This window comes from Gallinula chloropus, assembly GCF_964237585.1.
Source record: "Gallinula chloropus genome assembly, chromosome: 2".
Lineage (NCBI taxonomy): Eukaryota > Metazoa > Chordata > Aves > Gruiformes > Rallidae > Gallinula > Gallinula chloropus.
Genome location: NC_140086.1, coordinates 102,989,763 through 103,015,139, shown reverse-complemented (window position 1 = coordinate 103,015,139; position 25,377 = coordinate 102,989,763). Strand labels below are relative to the sequence as shown.

General features: G+C 41.0%; 1 protein-coding gene across 1 annotated transcript in view; it reads left to right on the top strand.

Moving 5' to 3' along the window:
* ADCY1 (adenylate cyclase 1) overlaps nt 1–25,377 on the top strand; it is a gene marked incomplete at both ends in the record, with an annotated part of 157,130 nt that overhangs the window by 44,387 nt on the left and 87,366 nt on the right. Inside the window, 2 exons of the mRNA XM_084279872.1 lie at nt 1,651–1,800; nt 20,976–21,094. Of these exons, the coding sequence (XP_084135998.1) occupies nt 1,651–1,800; nt 20,976–21,094 (269 nt within the window). The remainder of the gene's footprint in view (nt 1–1,650; nt 1,801–20,975; nt 21,095–25,377) is intronic.

The following is a 25,377-nucleotide window of genomic DNA, read 5'->3' as shown; positions in this document are numbered from 1 at the left end:
CCTTTCAACAACAACCAAGTATGAAGGTAAAAGTTAGAGGACTTGTGAATCCATGAAGGCCTGGAGAACCCATCCAGAATGAATCTTTGGATTCTCCCCACTATACTGAGATCATAGGAGATGGAGATGTATACTGTCATTAGTTACACACATCAGAAAATTCCTTCTTATTTTTGTAGGATGAAGCATTTCCCAGAAGTTCTCCAAAATCAGCAGGGAGTTTCTAGACATTATGGATTGTTGATTACCATGTTTTCTTAATCCAAACCTTTAACCCTAGTCCTCTTAGTAAGAATACTCTACAATTATGTCAGTGGTTGTTTGGGGTTTTTTAAAATGATTGTGTTGTTGGCACAGCTGGACTCATTGTGCTGTGCAAACAAGGGCAGCGGTCTCCAATTCATGCTAGCAGATCATGCAACAGTAGAGAGGTACTAGTTTGAAATGTGTACCTTGAATTAAGAAATAAATGTCAGTTATATGGTCTTTATGAACTATTTTACATGGGTAGGAATTTAACATGAATTGTGTTACTTGCTATAATGTCTGTCTTTGCTCTTATTGCACCCAGCTTGGCTAATTTATGTGCCAGCTGATTTCTGAAATTTTGGAATTTATGAGTTCCATGAATTCTTAACATGATGCTGTGGTAGTAACTGAGCAAATATGGAGAAAGGGACTGAAAAGATATTGAGTAAACAGTTCTCATTAACTCCTTTCTAAACAAACACTACATTGCATTGCAAAATTTACCATCTGAAGACATGTTTCAGATGTCACAGATGTGGTGAAACTTACACAAGATTTTCTTAGATAGGGAGGCTGTGTGCAAGTCACTGCTGTGTTATTTACGCTCAATAACTACCTTTATCCCACATTGTAAAAACATTAAAAAAAAAAAAAAACAGTAGGGAAATTTGGTCATTATGTGTCCTTCATCAAAACTGTTCATAGAAGTAATTTCAAAATAATTCATTGTCCCTGCATATAGCATTGCAATGGGCCATCATTTTGAGATGCTCAGCACCTTCTGAGAGGTCTGCTGCAGGATACCAGTGATATTTTGGATGATTTCACAAAAAACCTCAGCATTATCACTGAAGGTGTCAATATGGGAAGAGAAGCAGATTTTCCAAGTGCATACTGCATGTTATGAAAGTTTGAGGTACCCAGGCATACACTTTGATTAGTCACAGATTTTGTTAGTGCCTTCCTTCTCAGCTATATAAAAAAAGGGACAATAGTATCCTTACTTTACAAAGGCATAGGAGAATAATTTTGGGGTCCTCACAACTGAACAAAAGCTGAAGATACCATTTTCTTTATTAGATGGGCACATCTGCCAAAGGGGTGGTGAAAGAACTAATGCTGAATGAAAGTAATAAGCTACAGATCATCATATGAAATAGTAACTTCAGATGTGAAGTTCTGTATTATGCCATATTGCTTTCCCAGCTTTGTGGTAGCTACCATAATTTTTTCTCTGCAGTTCTGTTGTGGGAAGGGGTGTCAGAGACACGGTCAGCAAGGAAGAATTTTTGAAGACAATGCTTTTTTTTTCCTTTTTTTTTTTTCCCTCCGAGTAGAAATGTAAAATTAAAATCTCTATTTTATAATATTAATTTACTTTTCTTTCTTTCTTTCTTACAGCTTGTGGCCAATGCAATCCTTTTTGTCAGTGTAAATTTGTATGGGGTCTTTGTGAGGATTTTGACAGAAAGGGCTCAGAGGAAGGCGTTCCTTCAGGCCAGGAACTACATAGAGGACAGGCTGAGGCTGGAGGATGAAAATGAAAAACAGGTCAGTTTCTAAGCCTTATTTCTTTTTCTCTGTTTTTTGGTTCTTTTTGTTTGTTTGTGTGTTTGTTTTGGAGGGGGAGGGGGTGAGATGACTGCAGTTATGTGAACCACAGGCCAGGACACATTGCTGCTGAGTACATGATAGGGTATGTGTATGTTTCCACTGCAAAGGAGGGGTGCTGCCTCCCCCAACCTGCTTCAGCTCCCCAGTGCATGCACACTCTTCATTATTCATCTGCATCGCACACAGAAGTTGCAGGCTGACTCCATGACTACTGTCAGCTCCAGCACCAGAGGGAATGTATTTTAGGGCTGAGGCAAAGCTGATGTACTGTTGCAGTCTAAGATACTGGGTTTTTTTTCTGCATGGATGTTTTTGGGAAGGCATTACATATGCTGTAAATAATTCTCTTCTGGCTATGTGTGCAATAACCTGCTTGCATTCATAACACCTATAAATAGAAGTCTACATTTAGGAGAGAAGATGCCTTAGTGTACATGAATAAGTAACAACCTATTCGTTTTCTCAAAAGCCACCTTAATAGTTTGTTTATTTCACATAATTTGATCAATCAGTCTTCCAAGCAGATTTGGAAGTAATGAGAAAAAAACGCTATATTCTGGAGCTTGCTGTTGTTACTCACAGGTCTGGATCTTAAACCTACTAAGGTCTATTCATCTTTAAGGCTTGAGTTCGATTTTTCTTTCTGTGTATGTGTAATAGAGGCCCATGCTGGAATACATTGACCTCTTTGGAATGATCATAACTTATGCCAGTAAAGGACTTGAGTGGCATTCAAAGCTTTCTGTACAAGATAGTGGAGTCCTCACAGCTTATGTACATTGCACACCTTTACTTCCTTTAACCTGCTATTTCTCTAGGAAGTCTATTTCTATGTTTGAAATAATGTGTGTCCTTAAGTACTTGTTATGAATTGAGTGAATGCATTTTTGTGTAAAAATGGTATTAGGATCAAAGCCTTTAGGTTTGATTCCGGTGCTCTGTAATCCAGAGCTGAAGATTTTCAAAGGCATATAATGTGCCATAAGTGAATTTCCATGGGATTTAGGCAACCCTGCCATTTGTGCCTTTGTAAACCTGCTTCTGGAATCGAGCATGAAAATAATACTAATTTTTGTGTTTCTCTAGTTAGCACATTAGCAATCTGCCTTATTTTATATGCATATAGAAACACAAGAAAGTAAAACCATTACGTGTAAGTACCATTGTTGTTGATGGTGTACCTAGAGACTCCTGTAAATATTTTTCCAATGCAGTCCACAGGTCAGTGAAGAGGATACTCTCTTCTCCTACACTTGTGAAAATAACTTTATGTAACACAGTGTAAAAATCAATATAGTGGTGAAACGTGCTAAGTAGTACCACCAAAATACTTTCTATGGCTGCTCTCACACTACATTAAAATACCCCTAAAAGCAGGGTGGGAATTGACATGATTACAGGCTGCAAAATTATTCTGCAGTAGCTGTGGCATAACATAGCCAAAGTTTCCAGCTGGCAACACTCAAGACTGTTTGAGAGGAAAAGAGACATTGCTGACCTAGTTCATTCTTTGTCATAATTCCTGTATTTTTGTTCCCTGAAGTACCAATATTACATGTTAACAAGCACTGAATGTTTTCATTAGACTTTCTTGTCTCATTCAAATGCTCTGACCTAAAAATTGTAGCCTTTTTACATTGAGAACTGTAATGTGAAATGCTAAAGCCTTTCTTTGGTATTTCTGTGCAACTTTAACGTGAAAGAACATGTTCCTTGATTTTGAATGTAGAGAGTCTTCTAGAGTTGGTGTTGGCTCTGAGCGACAGATACCACAACTGAAACATAAGGTTTCTTCCTCTGAGTCTTACAGTGATTGTCCTCATATGGGATGCATTTGTAGTAACAGTCCCAAGTGACAGTTTTGATAAATATATTTTTATGAGCAAGAGCAAAGATCTCTTGTTAGAGCATTTTTGGTCATCATGCAGGAGTTAGCAAGTAGGCTTTGAAAGTGTTGCTGAGGAGAAGGGGAACAGATGGACTCTTTTATTTTAAAATTCAGTTTAATGTTCACCCTATTTTATGTGGTCATCACAAATAACTGCCCACAGTGGCAGTATCATTCGTTATATTGCTGAATGTTAGACTACAGTTCTAGAGTAAAACCAGAAGCAAAGGCCAAGAACCAAGTAAGTTTTAGATTATGAGTGAATAATTGTAATAATTCATTGGGTATAAGCTTTCTCTCATTGTATATCAATCTCAGCAGCAAGACCATCCTCTGCAAAGCAAGGAGTTTAAGATAAATATTGTGAGGTGGGTGCCGTTCCCTGGAACTGCATTTGATCTGTTCCTGCTCAGCAGCCTCCAGGCAGTGCTTCTTGCCCAAGTGAGCAAGAAAAACACAAGCATTTATTGGGAATGGGAAATGTGTTCAGAGTAGAGAAAGAAGTAACATGCTGTTGATTGAGAGAGACTATTTTCATGTGAAGTGCAACGGAACAACTGTATTTAAAGGCTTGTAGTCTCCCAGTTTCCATTCTTCTAGTGTTATGGTATATGTATATTTTGTCCTCCCCACAGTTTTGTGATGGTGAATTTCACCCTAATTATGCTTTCTGTGAAACAGAACTTCCTTTAATTTGTCATAGGGTTGTTGTCTGATGACTTGATTGGGTTATCTCCAGTTCTTGTTTTGTTATAAATTATGAGTAATCATTCTACAGTAACCTTTTCCATGCCACTCGTGACATTGTAGACTTCCCTCATACCCCTGCTCATCTCTCTTTCCAAGCTGAAGAATTGTACCCTATTTAGTCTCCTGGTGCATGGAAGCTTTTTCCGACACAAATCTGGACAACTCTGTAATGAATCTCACTCACTTCCCCTGCTCCCTTCCACCCCCCTTGGCTATAAAAATATTTTAATGCATATTCAAGTATTAGGAGATAAAGTTTATAATTTCCATGAATGAAATCCACTTGCTGCAGCACAGGCTGATGTGAAGAGTGCCTATTATTGCAAGCTGGAAAACTCTTTGACTTCATGCAAACCCACAAAGCCTACACAAACAGCTTAGGTATCTTCATTGTTTTTTTAATTGCATAGGTCATGCGAGTATGTTTGCAAAATAAACACTGTCTTTCAAGCAACTTGCTCAGATCTTTCCTTCCCTCCTAAATGTTACTTTTCAACTTGCTTACAATTAAAATGTGATGGTATGAAAACAACTTGAGAATAGCAAAGCCTTCAGTATGGGAGATTGGCAATCTTAACTATTTGGGAATTTACAACTACTGTGAAGTCAAACAATCCGGACTGGAGAAATGTATTTAGTGCTTTCATCCATCTTTCTGAGGTAGTTGTGTACTCCACTACAATGCATGAAATTAAGTTTATTACAGGATTTAACATAAGAAGCTGAAGGAAACATTAAAAACTACATAGAGTTTGGAAGCGCAGGGCTAAGACAAACAGGTCTGTGGTTAGCTTCAGGGCCAGAAGCATGGCAGTCTAGCAAGTATAATTAGTTTTGCTGACAGGCAAAATTATTCCTTTTGCCAGTACAACACCATGCTACTGCGGTAATGTTGGTTCTGCAAGACAGCGGAAGCACCTGGGTGTTGTTCTGCAGTGCTTCCCTACATCTCCAGCAGGTCATTTGAAGGTAACTAAATTATCTCAGTGCAATGCTTTATTGTGCAGACAAGTGTCTGCATGTATGTATATGTGTCTGCATTCCAAGTGTCTACTACTTTTTAGGGCAATATCTGTAACACTGCATATAGTAACTGGGGTTGATTAATAACTGTTCATGGAAAATGAAATGGTGTCAGCAAAAGATACCACAAGTCTCATTGAAGAACACTTTGAACTGCTCCCTAGCGTGTTTTGAGTTCAAACTCCCTTCTGGGTTCAGATACTCTTTCAAAACAATTAATCTGGAATTTACAGATGTTTGGATATGTGTACTACCTCCTGTAACTTTGGGGAAAAAGATGATACTTGTAGCAACCCTCCAGTCTTTTTATCCACTATGCTTTACTTCTAGCAGCTATGAAAAAAGGAAAAACGTTCTGTTTGAATAAAGCAAACCACGTTGGATTTTCATTTTGGTAATGGATAACGGCTTGTTGGGGTGTTTTTTTCTTTCAGTTCAGCAACCAAACTGGAAAATTAGTTACTTGCACAGCCTCAGGCAGAAGTAATTTCTAGGGTGCCTGATAGCATGCTTATCAATGCATAATCAGGTTCTCCTCATGTTTACCATACTTTTTATTCTCAGAAACTTGTGGCATTTTTCATTATGGTGCAGAAGAAATTATGAAATTGTGGTGGTTTGACCCTGGCTGGAGGCCAGACACCCAACCAAGTCAGTCTATCACTGCCCTTTTCAGCTGGACAAGGGAGAAAATATATATTGAGAGGCTTAGGAGTTGAGATAAGGACAGGGAGAGATCATTCTGCAGGTAGTGTCATGGGCAAAATAGACTCCACACAGAATAAAGGAAAAAAAACTCTCTAATTAATTTACACTACACACCCAGTGAAACCAGAGTCGGATAATGAGAAGTGCAACCAGATCTTAAAACACCTCCCCACACTCCTCCCTTCTTTGCAGACTTCACTTTAGTCAGGATTTCACTCCCTTCTTCCCTGTCATTATGTGTGGGCAGGGAATGGGGGTTTCAGGTCAGTTCCTCACTAATTGTTTTCTTTCTTAGTTGGGGGCAGGGGGTCATTCCTCACACTCTTCCACTGCACCAGTGTGGGGTCCCACCCATGGGAGACAGTCCTCCACAAACATCTCCAATGTGAGTCCTTTCCCACAAGGCCTCAGCTCTTCCACCAGCTGCCCCAGCGTGGGTCACTGCTATAGCGGGCAGTCATAAAATCATAGAATGTTTCTCAGGCCCAGAATGCTCCCAGCTCGGTCCTCCCTAGAGTCACAATTCAACCCCACACTCCACTTCCCCCAGCAAACCTGCTCCAGCATGGGCCTCTCTCTGTGTGTCTCTGTCTCTCTCCACGGGCTGCAGGTGCTGGCAGGGGCTTGCTCCATCACAGGTCACGGCATCTCCTGTATGTCTCCACCTGCCCCAGCGTGGGGCCTCTCTACAGGCTGCAGGTGGGGTCTCGGCCTTTTCCATGGGCTGTGGGACGACATCAGCTCCACCATGGGTTTCTCCACGGGCTGCAGGGGCATCTTTCTTTCTGGCACCTAGGGCACCTCCTCCCACCCCGTTCTTCACACTGAACTTGGTGGCTGCAGAGTTTCTTACATCTCACTTCCTTCTCTGGTGGCAAAAAGTGGCTTCTTGCATTTTTTTTCTCCTAAATGTGATTCCCAGAGGCTCTATGACCATCGCTGATTGGCTCAGCCTTGGTCTACAATGACGCCATCTTTGTGTCAGCTGATGTTTACTACGGCAGGCCTACAGAAAGCTTCTAGCTGTTTCTTGCAGAAGTCACCCCTTCAGCCTACCCCCACCTTCCCCAAACCCAGCCACAGAAAACTACAACAGAAATTGATCATTTAAATACAGGCCCTGTTTCTGTAATCATTTATACTGCCTCTGTGCATCAGCAATTTGCCCTGCAGCAAGAATTTAATCTGTATCGTGTAGGCACAACAATGTGTTCCTGTTCAAATTATTTGGTATGCAACAGGGAAGTCGTCCTGATTTTACACAAATTGCAGGGTGAGACATGATACCTAATTCTCCAGAAAAACTAGCTAGTTGTCACGGTTTGTCCCCAGTTGCAGTGAAGAACCACACTTGCATATCCTTTTTCCCTGGTGGAATGGGGAGAAGAAGGGAAATAAAAAGGTAAAAAGGAAATAAAGAAGGTAAAATGAAAAGGTAAAACTCATCGGTTGGGATAAGGACAGTTTAATAGGACAGCAAAGGAAGAAGAGGAAAATAACTATACTTTTAACAGAGTATACAAAGTAGGTGATACACAATGCAATTTTTTCACTGGCCAGAGCACAATGCCCAGGCTGTCCCTAAGCAGCCACTGTTCCTTCCCATTCCTCCTCCTGAGCTAGCTCCCCCTTACATCTGGAGCATGACATGGTATAGAATATCCCTTTGCCCAGTTTGGGTCAGCTGTCCTGGCTGTGTCCCTCCCAGCTTCTTGTGAAAATTAACTCTATCCAAGCTGAAACCATGACACCAGTGCCATCTTTGAAAAACGTAGGCAGACTAAGTAATTTTAGCTGTCAGGGTGAGCCTGTGCCACATTATCAGTGTTCTACATTACAAGGAGATGTAAAATTGAGTTCATGGTGTCATTGAACCTACACAGGATGGTTTACCATCAAAGATCTATTTGTTCTTTTCTAGGATCAGGGAAAAGAGAGAAATTAAGAAGTATTACCATTTCAGTTTCTCAGTTCGAACTGCTGGGCTTCGTGCCCATTCATGCAGGCTGGCAAGCAATGCCTCTTGGCCAAACAGCAGTAGCAGAGATGGGAACTTGTCATGCTCTCTGTTTGCCACCTTTGGCTGCTAAGATCCTTACACCAAGCTGAGATGAATGGTTGGCTACCTTCATCCTGCTGTGTTCCACCTTTCTCAGGAAAAGGGAGCTGTGAAAGAGCACATTTCTCTGTCCCAAACAGCAACTGTTGCCCAGAAGCTTTCCACTGACTAGCATCTGTTAGTCCTCAGTCCTGCAGCAGTGCTGCATGTGTCTATCCTTAATACAGCAGATAATAAATCTGAGGGCTACTCAGGCAAACCTTCAGGTAGGAGGCTTCAGCTCCAACCTGAAGCCATTAGGAACTGCTTGTTACCCCTTGCAAGGCAAGGTATAGCAAACAAAAAGGTTGTTCTAATTTTACAGCTCTATTGCACCTCTTTTTATGCAGAATAAACATCCCATCTGAATGTGATTAGTGACAGAAGCTGTGTGGTTTGGCATACCATTGGGACCAGTCTTACCTAATAGCCAAGTAAAAGTGAGGCTTGTAATCTAACCTTTAAACCTATAGGCAGCAAACCTCAGTAGCGATAGCCATATACAAGGGTAGTTCATTGCTCCTATCCTGAACACCTTGCTGATGATATGGTGAGGTTTTTGTCTGAAAGTGGTCACAGGGGGACACCTAGGCTTAGGGCTACACAGCTGTATGGTACAAGAAAGAGGTGCTTTGTGACCAGACTTGAAATGTCAAAGTGTAGGAACTCACTAACACACAAGAAAAAACATACAGTCATAAATCACATAAAGGACATATATTTTAATTACATTGTAATTATGCTAAACACATGCCTTTAATTGCAAAATGTAACATATGGTCTTATAGAAAAACCTATAAAAACCTTTAAAAAGCCATATTTGTAACAGCAGGCCAGATCAGTGCTATAACAATTTATTTCACCCCCTGAAAGCTTCCTGATGTTAATATTAATTACATTCATTATCAGACGTTTCATTTTTTGAGACAAAGTGTGAACTATGGCCACTGGACAGACTTCTGAAGAAGAAAATAGGGCATACAAACTCTATTTTTCATTCATATGTAGTCAGTCATACTCAGTCTAAGGGGTGCCTTGGACTGCTGTTGCAGTTTCTTTATTCTCATATATGTATGTATAACATATGGGCATGCCACATGTTAAGCTCTTTGATGTAATGTATGCTGGCTTACATTGGGTAGACAAACATAAATAGGTAAGCTAATGTTAGGAGTTTTGAAAGAAATGAGAAATTTTCTATAAGTTCTGCTTAAAGTAGCCAGTACATACTGGTAGTGTTTGTGACTTTTTCAGTTTATTTTTTCCTATTTGATCTATGTATTTTCCATTAGAAAATTGAGAAGAAGGGACAAATAAAGAGCACACAAATCTGTCATTAGATGTTTAACAATATGCTATCATACAGGTTTTAATAATTGACATCATGGATAGCACTTGCTAAGGCAAAATATCATAGGTAAGAAGGGTGACTATAGTGCATCAGATCCTTAAATAATAAATACCTCACAAGTGCTTTCTTATGGGAGAAAGCCATGCGAAAATTTAGAGCAATATGGATGACAACAGTGCTGTGTGGACATTCATACAAAGTTTTTATCTATTTTAGTAGCGTGCTACAGTATGAAGTAATACAACCTCAGGATTTATTTCTGATTCACAGAATTTACATGAAGCTTGAAAATGTCATTAGGAAAGTTCTGTTACATGTATTTTATTGTTGTCCACAGAATTGTTTTCTCTTCTAGGAGTGTTTTAAGCATAACATAAAGCTTGCTAATGCTTAAACAGAAGCTTTGCACAGCTTTTCCTGTGCCATTCCTGAAAAGCAAGGCTATTCCGCTGTAGACCAGCAGCTCTGCCTCATAGGTGCTTCACATCACAGCAGCTGGCAGTAGTCACATGTGCAGTTTGCCAAATGGTTTCTGAGTTGCTATGTTACCGCTTAAGTACAAGATTATCTCCATGAACAGGATACTGAGCTGGGCACTTGGCTTTCATTCCAGTGTGCAACAGTATACACTATTTGCACACACATACTGTCAGACATGTTTTGCCTGGTCTTTTTGGTTAACCTGTGAGGGAAAAGAACAAGACCATATTCCATTAACTGGGGAAAAAAATACATTCTAAGGATTTTCTTTTGCAGGTTTGCCATCCTGCAGTGAACTTAATCTGTCACAATTTAAATTCATTCCAAGATTTGAGAGCAAACTTTAGGCTGTTAAGGAATTGTTGGCAGAGATCTGGGAGGTGGTCCTTAGAGACAGAAATGGTGATGGAGGTTGGCTACTCTTCAAGGATGCCTTTCTGAGAGCTCAAGAGCTCTCTGTCCCTCTGACAGAGTGACAGGAGGGGCAGGAGACCAGCATGGCTAGGCAAGGACCTGCTGGTCAAACTCAGGGAAAAGAAAGGCAAGTACAAGCTCTGGAAACAAGGGTGTGTAGCCTGGAAAGAATACAGGAATGGTGTTTGGACTTGCAGAGATGGGATCAGGAAAGCCAAGGCGCAGATGGAACTGAACTTGGTGAGGGTTGTTAAAAACAACAAGAAGGGATTTTACAGGTACATTGGCCAGAAGAGACAGGCCAAAGAGAGCGTACCCCCTTTGGTGAATGAGAAAGGAGAAGTGGCTGCAACTGATGTGAAGGCGGCTGAGGTACTGAATGAGTTCTTTGCCTCGGTCTTCTCTGGCAGTCAGGATTCTCATAATTCTCAAGTCCCAGAATGTTGTATCCCTGGACCTCTAGGTGGGAACTGGGGGAGTAAGGGCAGAGCAAGTCCGAAACAGCAGCTGAGCTCTCCATCATATTTGAAAAGTTGTGGCTGTCAGGAGAGGTCCCTGGGGACTGGAAAAAGATGATGTCACTCCCATTTATAAGGGAGCAAGGAAGACCCAGGGAACTACAGGCCGGTGAGCCTCACCTCTGTGCCTGGGAAGATCATGGAACAGATCATAGAATCATAGAATGGCATGGGTTGGAAGGGACCCCAGGGATCATAGAGTTCCAACCCCCTGCCACAGGAAGGGTCATCAGGAGGATCTGTTCCATGATCTTCCCAGTACTAAATCTGAATCATGTTCCTCAGCATGTTCGTGGATGGTCCTTGTTTTTCCATTTGAAAGGTGAAGAGAATTTCTGCTGATGGGTTAAGCTCATTTCTGTGCTCTTTGAAGACAAAAGTGAGGATGAGTAGTAAAGGAAAAAGTCTTTTAGATTTTTCTACTCTAGATTAGAGAAATTCTAGATTTTTCAAAGTTTTAGGTCTTAGTCTCAGGAGATTCCATTTTACTGTTTTGCATTGTGATTTGCTTTGGTCTTGCTATAATAAAGGCATCTGTAGTTTTGAAATACTATCTGCTTACCACTAAGGTTCTAAAATTATTGCTTTTGACTTCAGTTTTCTGGTCTTCTAAAATCCTTAGTCAGCTTACACCTGCTACTGAGCTCAGCTTCTATCAGCAGCAAAATTTTTACTGAATACTGAACACTTCTTGTTTGTTCCACCGCTGGCAAAAATCTGCAGTAACAAAGAACATGTACTGATACTGAATGGCTACTGTAGTTCTAAAGTATGATATATTAAACAACAGAAATGTTGTGAAGCAGTGACACTAGTGCAGTAGTGCTTCACAACATATCTTTAATATTCCTTTGACACTTTCCCCCATTCTGTACCCCTGGACCCTTAGCTACAGAACATCTACTCCTGCAGTGAGGAAAGAGGACTGGAGGTGGCTGTGGCCTTTCCCACCCCCTCCATTCCCCTGCCCTGGCCCCATTTCTTAGCAAAGTGCCAGAGCAAGTTTGCCACATATCTATGTGGAGCTGATGGAGATACCGGGATTTGGGAGGAGTGTGGTAAGGGAGGCTTTCATATCTCATGGGGCAGAGGAAAAACAGGGAGTGCTATAGTCCCATCTTGAGCTCCAACATGTAGCATGTCCTTCGAGAAAAATCCCACTAACGTTGCTCTGTATGGTGCTTCAGACTCCAGCAAACCTGATCTGACACGTGTCTCAGCTGCAGGCCTGCCTAGGAATTACATTAGTACTTCTGTGTTCCCTTCAGTTATCACATTGGCAGATGATTGGTACCCTTCCTGATCATTTCTAAGGCTCCTCTTTGTTTGAATCAGACAATCCTTTTTATAAATAAGTTAACTTTTTTGAACTTGTGCTTAAAGTGTCTCGTTTTGTTTTCAACACATATATGCAACGTATATACACATACTGTTAGTACCACTATGAGGGGATCACTGGAAGATGAAGCCTGACCTTCCTGACCCTGCAAGAGAATGGGCAAAATGTTTTCTTTCCACACTGGAAGATTTAGAACAGTATGTTCAGTGGCTGTTCTGCACCCCCAAAAAAATTTATCTTCATTGATAAACCCTCAAAAACATGCTTATTAAAATCCTACTAGAATTTCATAGATAGAAATAAAGACATTTATTAAACTTACATTTAATAAGAAAGAAAAAAAACAAACCACTCCCATTTGACTTTTCTTTGTTTTCCTAGCAGATATTTTAAGGTGTCCCATACTGGTATCTTCCCATGCCCACTAACCTTCTCGAAATGTTTCCATTGCTGGTAGCATGTCTTTGCTGATCCATGCATCTTTTGAACAGAATAGTAAGACAAAAATAAGCAGTTTGTGTTGAGACCAGAAGCTTTACCACCTAACTCTGAGTTTGAGTACATTTGAAATGTGTGTTTTAAGGAATGATTCCATAATTGCTGATCATTCTGTCACTGGTGGTTGTACCCAGGGAAGTTTTTGGACGTCTTTTCTCCTTCCCCATGTTCACTGCAGAAGAGCAAAGAGAGGTACATATGAGGACAAGGAGGAACTGGTTTCAAAGAACCAGAGAAACATGAGAGCACACAGTTTTAAGGCAATGCTACAGTTCACCTGGTTGCTTCTCTTATGTATCTCATAAAAATGGGAACAACTGCCTCCCTTAATAAAATACTCTGCATTGACTATAAATAAGATTTCCACTTTGCTTTCTATTTATCTCATTATAATCTATGGAAATACACAGCAAGTACATCAAGTTTATGAATAGAGAGTTGTGAGGGGTCATCCAACTGCACAGCAGGCAATGGGAAAGAAAGGAGAAGATGCTATCAGGGAATATTAAGACATTTTTTCTGCATTTCACTCCTTTTCTGATGAAGGGAGAGTGGGATCATAAATGATTTACAACTCACTAAAGAAATTTTAAAATGTATCACAGTCATTTCCCATACTGATGTCAAAATAAATCATTTTGTACAATAGGAATAGAATGTGGAATTGGACTGGATAGTATTGTTTGGGGAGCTGCATGAAATTATTATAAATCAAGGTGCAAATTTCAAAGGGACTTTGAGACAGTCATCAGTGTTTGGAAGAAGCAGTAAAATAAGAAAAACAACTGTTTTCAACCCTGAGGGGGAATGGTGTCTTCATTTGGAGACAGGCAAAAGAAATGTATTAGGAGCATGCACTGGGGACTCCCATAAAAGCAGAGGGGGACTGTGGGAGAGAGAAGCTGTCCAGGCTGGGGATGGGAGAGGGAGTTCTGCTGAGAAGCTTCCAAATTGGAGAAAGCTGAAGAGAGTGTTGGGGCAGAATAGAGCGTGCAGATGATGGAAACAGTTGTTTCAACAGTCTGTTTCTCTGTTGCCTGCTTACTTCCCTGATAGGGAAAGAGAAATCACACTGCTGCTAGGTGGTGTTGAGCTGTGAGCTACCCTGGTATTTTTAAAGTCCCACTTTGTGTGTGGCAAGGTGGCAGGATGGCATCAGGCCTCCCCAGGATCGTGATCCTTGTGCTGTTGTCCTCCTTGGTACACAACAGTCAGAGAAGACCTCTGGAGATCATTGTGTCTAACCATCCCCTCAAAGCAGGATTGCCAGCTATACCAGGTCTGATCACCTGTGGCTTTTTCAGCCAACTCTTGAGTAACTAGAAGACTGCATTTCCCCAGGTCCAACCCGGAGTGGGATTTGCTATACAGCAATGTTCTGTATCTGAAAGTTCTAAACATCAAGTAGTAATATGGGGTCTTTTTGGCCATTAACAATGGGAAACAGGGTTTTTTTTTCCCCTGATTTCTCTGCCTTTGCATGTTTTCCTCCTCTGTCATGTGCATAATGATTCTAGTTGTTGAGTAGTGCCAAGGTAACACTGAGCAATTCCTAATTGGCTTGGCGTGTACATTTTGACTTGTTTTAGAATTGAATGTTTGTCCTTTTCTTATTTCTAGCAATGCTGCATTGTTGTGGGAGGAAGAAATTTGGATGTTTTCCTAAAGTCCTTTTCAAACTTAACTAAGTCTTCATTAATAATGCATAAATCATTAATGAGGATGAGACAGTTGGTAGAGGCAGCCAGTTTGGCATTCTAAATCCCAGGCTAGGACTGGCAGTTAAAAATACAAATCTAATGAAAAGTGTTGTCAATGAAGGCGATAGAGATTCTCATCTGTTCTTTTCCTTTCTTAGTGAGATTTTTGCAGGGAATGCAAAACCATTGTCAAACCTCACTCTCTGAAAATAATATTTTCTTTCAGCATGTAATTTCACTTTAGACCATGTTAATGCTTAATGAAGATTTACAGCAGGAGAAGAAAAGAGTTCCTAAAATAGCATAGTCATAGAGCCAAGACTTAATTTTCTAGATATAAATCAGATGTAATAAGCCTAAGCAGCATTGTGGATCATTGAGAAAGGTGAAAATGTGGAAGCATTTTTCTCTCTACTGGCCCCTGTGTTTTGGAATATATCACATGTTGAGGCTACCTCAATACAACATGATTTGTTACCAATAAGAAGGTCTGCAGCATGAGTGTTGTTTTATTCTAGTCAAAGTTGTTGCCAGTTGATTAGTGCTCCCTGTCTTACTCTTCCAATTTTTTTCTGTCATCAACCATCTATGTCAGAAGCAACAGCCACTCAAGCATGAATGTCACCACAAATGTGACTGGCCTTGCTTTGGTGCTGTCCCTTGTTCCATTCAGTGCGCTATGCAGCCACGCACCCCTAGTTTTAGTTTTAGTCTGTTTTTCAGATTATTTTTAGAATTGGATCATCCATACAGGAGCAAATGAAAAAATCAGACAATGATACTAGGACTTACTGAATAGGATGTACTCAGCATTGGTGAAGCTGCACATCAAGTACTGTGTCCAGTTCTGGGCTCCTTACCAGAAGGAGGACATTGAGGTCCTCGAGCAAATCCAGAGCAACCAGCAACCAGGCTGATGAAGGGGCTGGAGGGGGTGATTGAGGGAGCTGGGGATGTTTAGCCTTGAGAAGAGGAGGCTGAGGGGAGACCTTATCACTGCCTATAACTACCTGAGTGGAGGTTGTAGAGAGGTGGGCGATGGTCTCTTCAGCCAGGTGACAGGTGACAGGACAAGAGGAGGTTCAGATTAGATGTTAGGAAAAAAAAAATTACTGAAAGAGTTTTCAGGGCCTGGAACAGGCTGTCCAGGGAGGTTGTTGAGTCACCATTCCTGGGTGTGTTTTAAAAAAGGGTAGATGAGGTACTTAGGGATATGGTTTAGCGCAGGATGGGAACAGTTGGACTTTATAATCTCAAAGGACTTTTCTAACCTTGTGATTCTGTGAGACCTAGGCAGAAGAGCCCTTTCCCAAACCTTGCAATGGCTTTCAGCTGCAAATCTCTGAGTTCACAGAATCACAGAATCATAGGGGCTGGAAGGGACCTCGAGAGATCATTGGGTCCAACCCCCCTGCCAAAGCAGCTCCCCAGCTCATATTGCACAGAGAGGCGTCCAGACGGGTCTTGAGTATCTCCAGAGAAGGAGACTCCACCACCTCCCTGGGCAGCCTGTGCCAGGGCTCTGTCACCCTCACTGTGTAAAAGTTCTTCCGCATGTTGGTGCGGAACTTCCTGTGCTCCAACTTGCAGCCATTGCCCCTTGTCCTGTCTCCACAGACCACTGAAAAGGGGCTGGCCATTTCCCCCTGCATCCCATACTTAAGATATTTATAAACATTAATAAGGTCCCCCCTTAGTCTTCTCTTCTCTAGACTGAACAGCCCCAGCTTATTCAGCCTTTCCTTATAGGGGAGATGTTCCAGGCCCTTAATCATCTCTGTAGACCTTCTCTGGACTCTTTCCAGGAGATCCCTGTCTTTTTTTATACCAGGGAGCCCAGAACTGGACACAATACTCCAGGTGGGGCCTGCCCAGGGCAGAGTAGAGGGGGAGGATCACCTCCTTTGACCTGCTGGCCACACTCCTCCTGATGCACCCCAGGATCCCATTGTCTCTCTTAGCCACCAGGGCACACTGCTGGCTCATGGCCACCCTGTCATCAACCAGGACCCCCAGGTCCTTCTCCACAGAGCAGGTCATCCCCCAGCCTGTACTGATACAGACAGTTACTCCTTCCCAGGTGCAAGACTCTACACTTGCTTTTGTTGAACCTCATCTAGTTTCTCCCTGCCCAGCTCTCCAGCCTGTCCAGGTCTCTCTGGATGGCAGCGCAGTGTTCCTGTGTGTCAGCCACTCCTCCCAGCTTTGTATCATTGGGTACTTGCTGAGGGTGGATGCTATTCCCTCATCAAGGTCATCAATCAAGATATTAAACAAGACTGGACCCAACACCAAGCCCTGGGGAACACCGCTAGTCACAGGTCTCCAGTCAGATTCTGCTCCACTGATCATCACCTTCTGAGCCCAGTCCAACAGCCAATTCTCAACCCACCTCACTTTCCACTCATCTATCCCATGCTCTCTCAGCTTTGCTATCAGGATGTCATGGGAGACAGTATCAAAAGTCTTGCCGAAGTCAAGGTAGATAACATCCACTGCTCTCCCTCCATCCACCCAGCTGTTGATGAGCTCATACAAGGTTATGAGATTGGTCGAGCACGATCTCCCCTTGGTGAATCCATGCTGACTGCACCTCATGACCTTCTTCTCTTCCAATTGCTCGGAGATGGCATCCAGAACAAGCTGTTCCATAACCTTTCCAGGGACAGAAGTGAGGCTGACTGGCCTATAGTGGCTAGGATTCTCCTTCTTGCCCTTTTTAAAGACTGGAGTGACATTGGCTATCCTCCAATCCTCAGGCACTTCTCCTGTTCTCCAATACCTATCGAAGATGATCGAGAGCGGCTCAGCAATCACTTCCGCCATCTCCCTCAGGATATGTGGATGTATCCCATCAGGGCCCATGGATTTGTGTGCATTAATCCCTTTGAGCCACTCCTGGGCCTCCCCTACCTCAACCAGAGGGAAATTCTTTGTTTCCCCAACACTCCAACTTTCATACAGGATCTGTGGGTCCCGAGGGGCCTTTGAAATGAAGACTGAGGCAAAGAAGGCATTCAGTATCTCCACCTTCTCATCATCCCCTGTTACCAGGACACCCGCCCCGTTCAGCAAGGGACCCACATTATCCCTGGTCATCCTCTTACACTTCACATATCTGAAAAAACACTTTTTATTATCCTTTATGTCCCTTGCCTGCTTCATTTCAAAGAGGGCTTTAGCCTTCCTAGTCGCTCCCTACAGGCCCTGACAACATCCCTATATTCTTCCCAGATGGTCAGACCCTGTTTCCACAGTTCATAAACCTTTTGCTTCCCTTTGAGTTTACTCATTAGCTCCCTGCTCATCCACGCAGGTCTTCTGCCTCTCTTTCCCAATTTCTTACTCAAAGGGATGCACCTATCCTGTGCTTGGAAGAAGTGCTGTTTAAATGCTACCCAGCTCCCACAGGCTCCCTCTCCTCCTAACAGCGTAGCCCATGGGATAGCTCCTAATAGGTTGCGGAGGAGATCAAGGTTAGCTCTTCCAAAATTCCGGGTAGCTATCCTGCTTTTTGGCTTGCTTCTTCCACCCAGGATCTTGAACTCGATCATTTCGTGGTCGCTTTGTCCTAAGCTGCCCCTGACCTTCACCTCCCTAATGAGCCCGTCGTTGTTAGTAAGAACAAGGTCCAGCACCCACCCTCCCCTTGTAGGTTCCTGCACCATCTGTAGCAGGAAATTGTCTTCTACACATTGCAGAAATTGTCTGGACTGCACATGCCTGGCCCTGTTGCTTGCCCAGCAAATATCTGGGTAATTGAAGTCCCCCTTAAGGACCAGCACCTGGGATCTCGAGGCTACTTCTAACTGCTTATAGAAAGCACTATCAGCCGACTCCTCTTGATCAGGGGGCCTATAGTACACACCCACAACAGTGTCACTCATGCTAGTGTGACCCTTGATTCTTACCCATAAGCACTCGACTGATCAACTTTGATCATTCCTGAAACTGACCTGAAGGCTAATACTGCTTTGCTTGCTAGATAAGTTTTGTCCAAAATAAAATACAATTTTCTTATATTTTTTCTAGAGAGCTAGGTGCTGTATTTCATTTATCTTCAGTGCTTTGATACTTTCCATTGTGGGCTGACATTTTCTAGTCTTTCCTCCAGTGACAATTATTTACATCCATAATGCTGCTTCCCTTCTTGCCCTGAAAGGTCAGCAGTGGCTACCCTTTGGGAAGGCCATAATTGCATCTTTCTTTGCTCAGTGTGTCTGAGGCTGCTAAACCACTTTGTAAAAGGTTCTACAATTCTTTCTCAGTTTGCTCTTGTTCTGGGGGTTTGGTTTGTTGGTTGGGTTTTTTTTTAACCTGTAATGGAAAAAGCAAGCCACCAGAAGTTGTTTTAGGATTTTCATAAGCTTCCTTCAGGTCTTGTAATCATGCGGCTAATGAGTATAGGAATCACCATTTTTTTAGACTCCCTTAGTACATCTGACATTTGCAGGTTTCAATGTTGTTTCAGTGCTTCATCCTGCAGGTCTCTGTTGCTACATTCACAGTGATGATTGCTATTACTTCCTTGGCTCCTGTTCCATTTGCTGCACACTGCAGAAGTTATCTGGGAGGTTTTTGTTGACATCTTGCGCTGTAACTGTGTTTAATAAGCCATAGAAGAACTATTCAGTAAGCATTGGTGTCTGTAAGGGTCTGTCAGTGTAATTTTTGTTTGACTGTTTTAGACTGACTTTCTAGGTAACAGAAACTGAAACTCTGCTATTTCTTCATAGTGGTTTTGGAATTTACCATTGATTTAAGCAAAATGCCAAGGATCTTTTAACATAATCACTTAAAGAGTAGCTACAGTGAAAATGTAGTCCTTATCAGACATCATAAAATTGGCATTATCTAGGATAATGCTTATTGAATTTCAGCATCCTTTGGATTTTACACCATCTTAAAACCAAGAAAAAGCAACAGTTCAAAATACTTTATTGTGTAGAATCTCTGTTCTCTGATAGGTAGTCAGCTCATTTTATAACCTCAGTATATTTCAGTTAAAACAGTATATCAACTACAAGACACAAGGAGTAACAGAGCTTTGTAAGATCCACTGTGGTAAAAACTATTTGTTTTGAACAGAGAAATCATGGCATATGACATCATGCTCAGCATAAAAGGGGGATAGTTAAGGAGGGACAGTGAGGCTCCAGGAGGGTCTGAGTGTATTGACCAGGATGGTCAGCTTGCTGGGTGAAAAATTATATTGTATATCACCTACTTTGTATATTCTGTTCTAAGTCCTGTTGCTATTTCCCTCTCCCTTTGCTTTCCTAGTAAAACCATCCTTATTGCAAACCATAAGTTTTTTTTTTCATTCCAATTCTATCCCACATCCTGCTGCGGGGGGAGGAGGGGTGAGGTGTGGTGCTCAGCTGCTACCTCAGGCTAAACCACAACACCCTTATACTCTGGAACCTGGTATTCCTGAATCAGATCAGATGTGGTTATGCAAATTCCTTCAGACTGTGCTGATGGCAGAAGCTTGCAGGTCTGATGGATTAACTTGGAACTGCATTTTGAATGGTAAGTGTTTTCTGTGTGAAAACAAAACTCATGTAGGTATCTAAGGATATCTTAAAACTCTTAAGAACACCTGCTGCAAGTTTTCCAGGTGGTACCACCAGAATATGTGGAAAAACTACATGGTCCTTTATAGTCAATACTGACAAGATCCAAAACATCAGAGGTCCTTTTTTTTGCAGGTCAGTGACCCATGATAGAAGTCTTTCTGTGGATAGATCAAGAAAAGATGTGCTTAACCAGGGGTTTGTACTGATGTGTTCCATTACTGCGCTGGCTAGAACAGCATTGCCACACTGGATAAGATGTCATTAAAACTTTACCATTATTACTGTTCTGCTGATTCAAACTGTGGCTAAATCAATCATCCACTCTTTCTGCTTAATAGCCAGTTGTTCTAGTCCTTGTACCGCAACACTTTCATTAGATTCAGAAATAGGATACACAAAAGGCTAGCAAATGATCCTGGGAAGTCTTTCCCAGACAGATAAATGCTGCTAACAATGAACTAAGTTGCTATTATTAGCATTGTGATGTTAATGAAAATCATGGATAATTATGTGCTCTTGAAGCTGGCTCTTCCCCTTCTGTATAGTTTTTGGTTGTTGTTTTTGTTTCTTTTAGTGCAGAAGACTCGAAAAATCCACAGCCATGCAGGGTGCAGAAGTTTGAGAGAAATGGTTCATATTATGTATACAGCCAAAATTCTCAGGAAGCAGACTACATTAGGAAAAGTGTATCTAGTCTGCTAGTTTAAAAATTTTGACTAATAGTCACACACTATACCACAAAACTGATGTTTGCATTTTCTTTTAGGAACGTCTCTTGATGAGTCTTTTGCCCAGAAATGTTGCAATGGAAATGAAGGAAGATTTCCTGAAGCCTCCTGAAAGGATTTTCCACAAGATCTACATTCAAAGGCATGACAATGTTAGGTAGGATTGATGTAGCCCATTAAATAATTTCAAGCAGAGAAATACAGTGACATGCAATTGAGCCAGGTCTTAGAGAAAAAAAAACCCAAAATGCAAACCCAAACAAAACCAAATAAGGAATACAGTGGGAGAACAGTCCCACTAGGAGGACTTAATAGTCTTCTCAGAAGATAATGGTGAATTAACAAATGGCTTAGAATAGTAGTGCTGGGAGGCAGACAACTTTTTTAAAATGAGTACTCATTCTTTTTGTGCTGTATTATGTTTTGGCAGAATAGGAGGTTTTTTATTTTGTATGGTAACTTTTACACAAAGTTGAAGAGTTTTAATTGGTCCCATCCTTGCACCAAGCAAGGTTCAGCTTTAATAAATAACGCCACAGAACTGCCTTTATTTGTACCATTTGTAAAGGAGTAAACTCCCTTTAGCACCTCATCCACTGGAATTCTCTAGGAATTCAATCTGTCATGCATTGAGCTGACTAATATTTGCAAGGACTATTTCCTAGTGATTAAGTGTTTCAAGTAAAAGCATTTATGTCAGAGAGAGAGTCAGAGATGGCTGTGATGGGAGTGTTTAGAAGACTAACAAATCAGGTCAGTTTTACACTGTGAAATTAAACATTACTGAATTTATTAATTAGCAGCTGACTTATTGCTCATGGTTAAATCTTATATAATATTGATCATTATCCCTACATATACAAAACTCTTGATCTTTAACAATCAATTAAAAGCTAGCCCTAAGAGTACAATACCTCAGAGTTGATGCCTAAAATTAGTGCTGTCGGTTACAGTGTTTCATGTTTCTCAATTGCCAAAGTCACGCGTGAAAGCTCCTAAATGAGAGAATTCAAGATCAAGGTGGGCTGTCTTACTCCTTCTATGATTTTCCTTGTTTATGCTTCCTCCTTTTATTTGTTTGCCCCCCGCCCCAATACCATCTGTCTTTTATTCTTTTTCTTACCAATCTTCCATCTTTGGATCATGTCCTGTCTATTTGCAGTCACTTGTGCTTGTCTTGTATTCTGCCAGCTTTTGTTGCTTGGGTGATCTACTGTCTTTATTCCTTTGGTGCTGACATTTGCTTATATACTTACAAAAATTTTGTCTAGTTATGCCATGACAGTGCTATGAAATACATGTATACTACTGTTAATTTCATTTACATTCAGGTTCAAGGCAAGCCAAGGATATTTATATCCTGATTAGTACAATTATTGGTTACAGTGTGGGTAGTCTTTGATGGCATTTCTTTGCACATGGACTGGTTGATTGTAATGTTTCTGAACCCTCTCTTGCACTGAGATCTTTTTGAAATGTAACCTCAGGAGTACCATTTTTTTTTTTCCTAAATGAAATAGTATCTCATATAACCACTAAGGCTGTTGTGGCTTGCTCACTGCTTCTGTGTGGAGTTCATAGAAGATTTGAACTTGAATACCCTGTCTGGAGAGGTGAATTAATTCTCCGACGTTAAAAGGGTGCTTTTGGGGCAGATGGAGGCAAAGTGAGGTTGTCTCAATTTAATGTCAAATGAAAGATCGTCAGAGAAGAGACCTGAGACTTCCACACACCATCTGTACTCTAAGAAACAGTATTACCTTTTATTTCAATAATGCAACTACTGTATTAAAAGAAGTTAAGGGAAGAAATAGTGTCATGGTAAATACCCAGCAAGCTGTTGCCAGTCTACCCTGGTAGACTGGATTTTAATCCCAGGATAACTCTTTGAACAGATAACTCTCTTCAGTTAGAAATCACTTCAGACTTCTACCTTAGTAGGATTTAATTTTCTTTCTGCAGTACAAAGCATTAAATTCCTCCAATATCAATTGAAAATTCCTGTGTGGAGAAGAGACCAGTTTAAAACTTACTTTGTATTTCTATTTGAGATGTTTCTAAGGACATCAATGAATGTAGCCCATAAACCAGCACTGAGTAGATGGCATCCTACACAGAATGGTAGTACTGTCAAAGGAACTTGCAAGGACCCTGGGAACTGTAGTGGTTTGTAGAGAAAAACCCTTTTCTCCTTCAAAATGCTCACATTTAGCAAATGAAAAATTCCTGCTATGACACTCACATATAAGCTTGTAACTTGGGGAAGGTCTGATAAATAACTTTACTGAAAATGCTAGAAGTGCAAAGGAAGGCTGAAAGCTTGAACCCTCCATGTCCCTCCAATTCCAGAGCTGGAATTTTTATAATTTGGATCCAGTAGAAACAGATCCTTTGCAACAATGCTTACACTTAATGGTTGCATTTTGCAGAAACAAATGCTGAGAGTCCACAGTTTGATATGAGTGTTGGTTGGATGTGTGTTTCTTTTCTTGTTCTGTAACTATTTTTCACTTAGGTTTTATATTTTTAAATTAATTGCTGTGAATATTTTGTTTATGTCAACTTTTTATCACCTTTATTATTTTTATTTGTATTTTTCCCCTTCCTTTTACTTTACTTTTCCTAGTGCAGTTTTGTGGTGGCTGTAAATTTTTGCATTATTATTATTATTAATTATTAAAATTTTAACACTTTTGCATTCTCCCCTCTCATAATCCATTAACTGATAACTTTTGAAGAAAATCAAAGCCCTCTGTTCAGCAGCTGGTTCATGTCAAAGATCACTAGGCACAAATTTACTTTCCTTTTGGAAGTGAGATAATGGTACAAGAAAAGGTCGTTACCCATTCCAACACTCTGTATGTATCTATGCCTTTTTAAAAGGAACACAAAATCAGTCCCAGACAAGTTTTATTATCTCCTGTGTACACTGTGTAAAGGATAGTGGCTAAAACAGAATATATTTTTCTATGGAACCTTTTCAATGAAGTCAAAAGCAATTGTCACAAGTGGATGAAAATCAGTCCTTTGCCAACAAATTCGTCACTCTAGAGATGTGCTGCTTCTTTTTGTATGTTTTCTGTGCAATACCTGAATATTACCCAATGGACTACAAGAAAATATAAATTTATTTGTCAAAGAGTAAGAAATGAGGCTTTTTGGTCATCTCTTACCTTGTAAAGTTTCTGAACAGAATTGCTGTATAGTAGGAAATTACTACATATGTTTTTCATGGAAACAAACAACTTAATGCCAAACAAAACATGGAAATGCACATCCAATGCTATTATAACTTGAACCCAGTAAGAACACTAAATTCAAGCATCAGGAGGTAAGATAATCACAACCAGTGTAATGTCTGGGCTTTGTGAGAAAGAAGCAGTCCATATATAGATCAGGAGCCATTTCAAGACAGTGAAAGTATTATCTTACTGTGATGACACCAGCGAAAGCCACATTGAAGGATGTGAGGACCAGATTGTTGTTGCAAATCTGCGGGTTCCTTTACCCAGTTTGCAATATGCTAATATACAGACAGAGCAGAGATATTTTATTGCATATTTGTTCAAATATGTGTGTGTGTCCCAAGACAGCACACCAATGCTCCAGATCATTGCTTATTTATACACTTAGTATTAACATATTTATGCTCCTACAACATATATATATTATTAATATGGTTGGTTAAAAAGACTCTTTGCCTCCTATGTAAATTAGCATGCCTAATCATTCTTTCTTTTGAATTAGTGATGTAATTGGTGTGGGTGGTCCATGGGGTGAGGGTTGCAATCTCCCCCTGTTGGAATCACCTTTCACCTAATTTTCATCTTCTTCTTTGGCAGTCTTCAAGATTTGTTGGTCACACTAACCATATTTCAGTTACACTTCTATCTTGTTCACAATCACATACATTACTTGGATAAGCATTAACTAACACAGGGGTAGGATTATGCAGTGGGCATCTTTGGTAGTAATAGCCTTAGTTTAAATTACATGCTGCATCTGATTTTTCTGTAACAAGATGTCAGCTTACATGGGAAGACTGCAACAGATCAGCACTTCTGTGGTGGTCAGGAGTATGTTTTATAACATTGGAGACAGCTCTTTCCTGGGATAGGATTAAGTAACATAGGATTTATACGTACTTTTCTTATCCCTTTTCTGGCCCTTGTAGTTTTGCATGGCTGGGTTCTGGTGGAGGAAGGGGTGGGGCTGAAGGGGTGGCTTCTGCAAGAAGCAGCTAGAAGCTTTCTGTAGGCCCGAGAGAGTTAACACCAGCCAACTCAAGGCCAGACCTGCCACTGACCAAGGCCAAGCCCATCAGTGATGGTCAAAACACCTCTGTGAATCACATTTAAAACGAAAAAAAATGCCAGCAGTCATTTTTTGCCACCACAGAAGGGAGTGAGAAGATGTAAGAAACTGTGACACCAAGGCCAG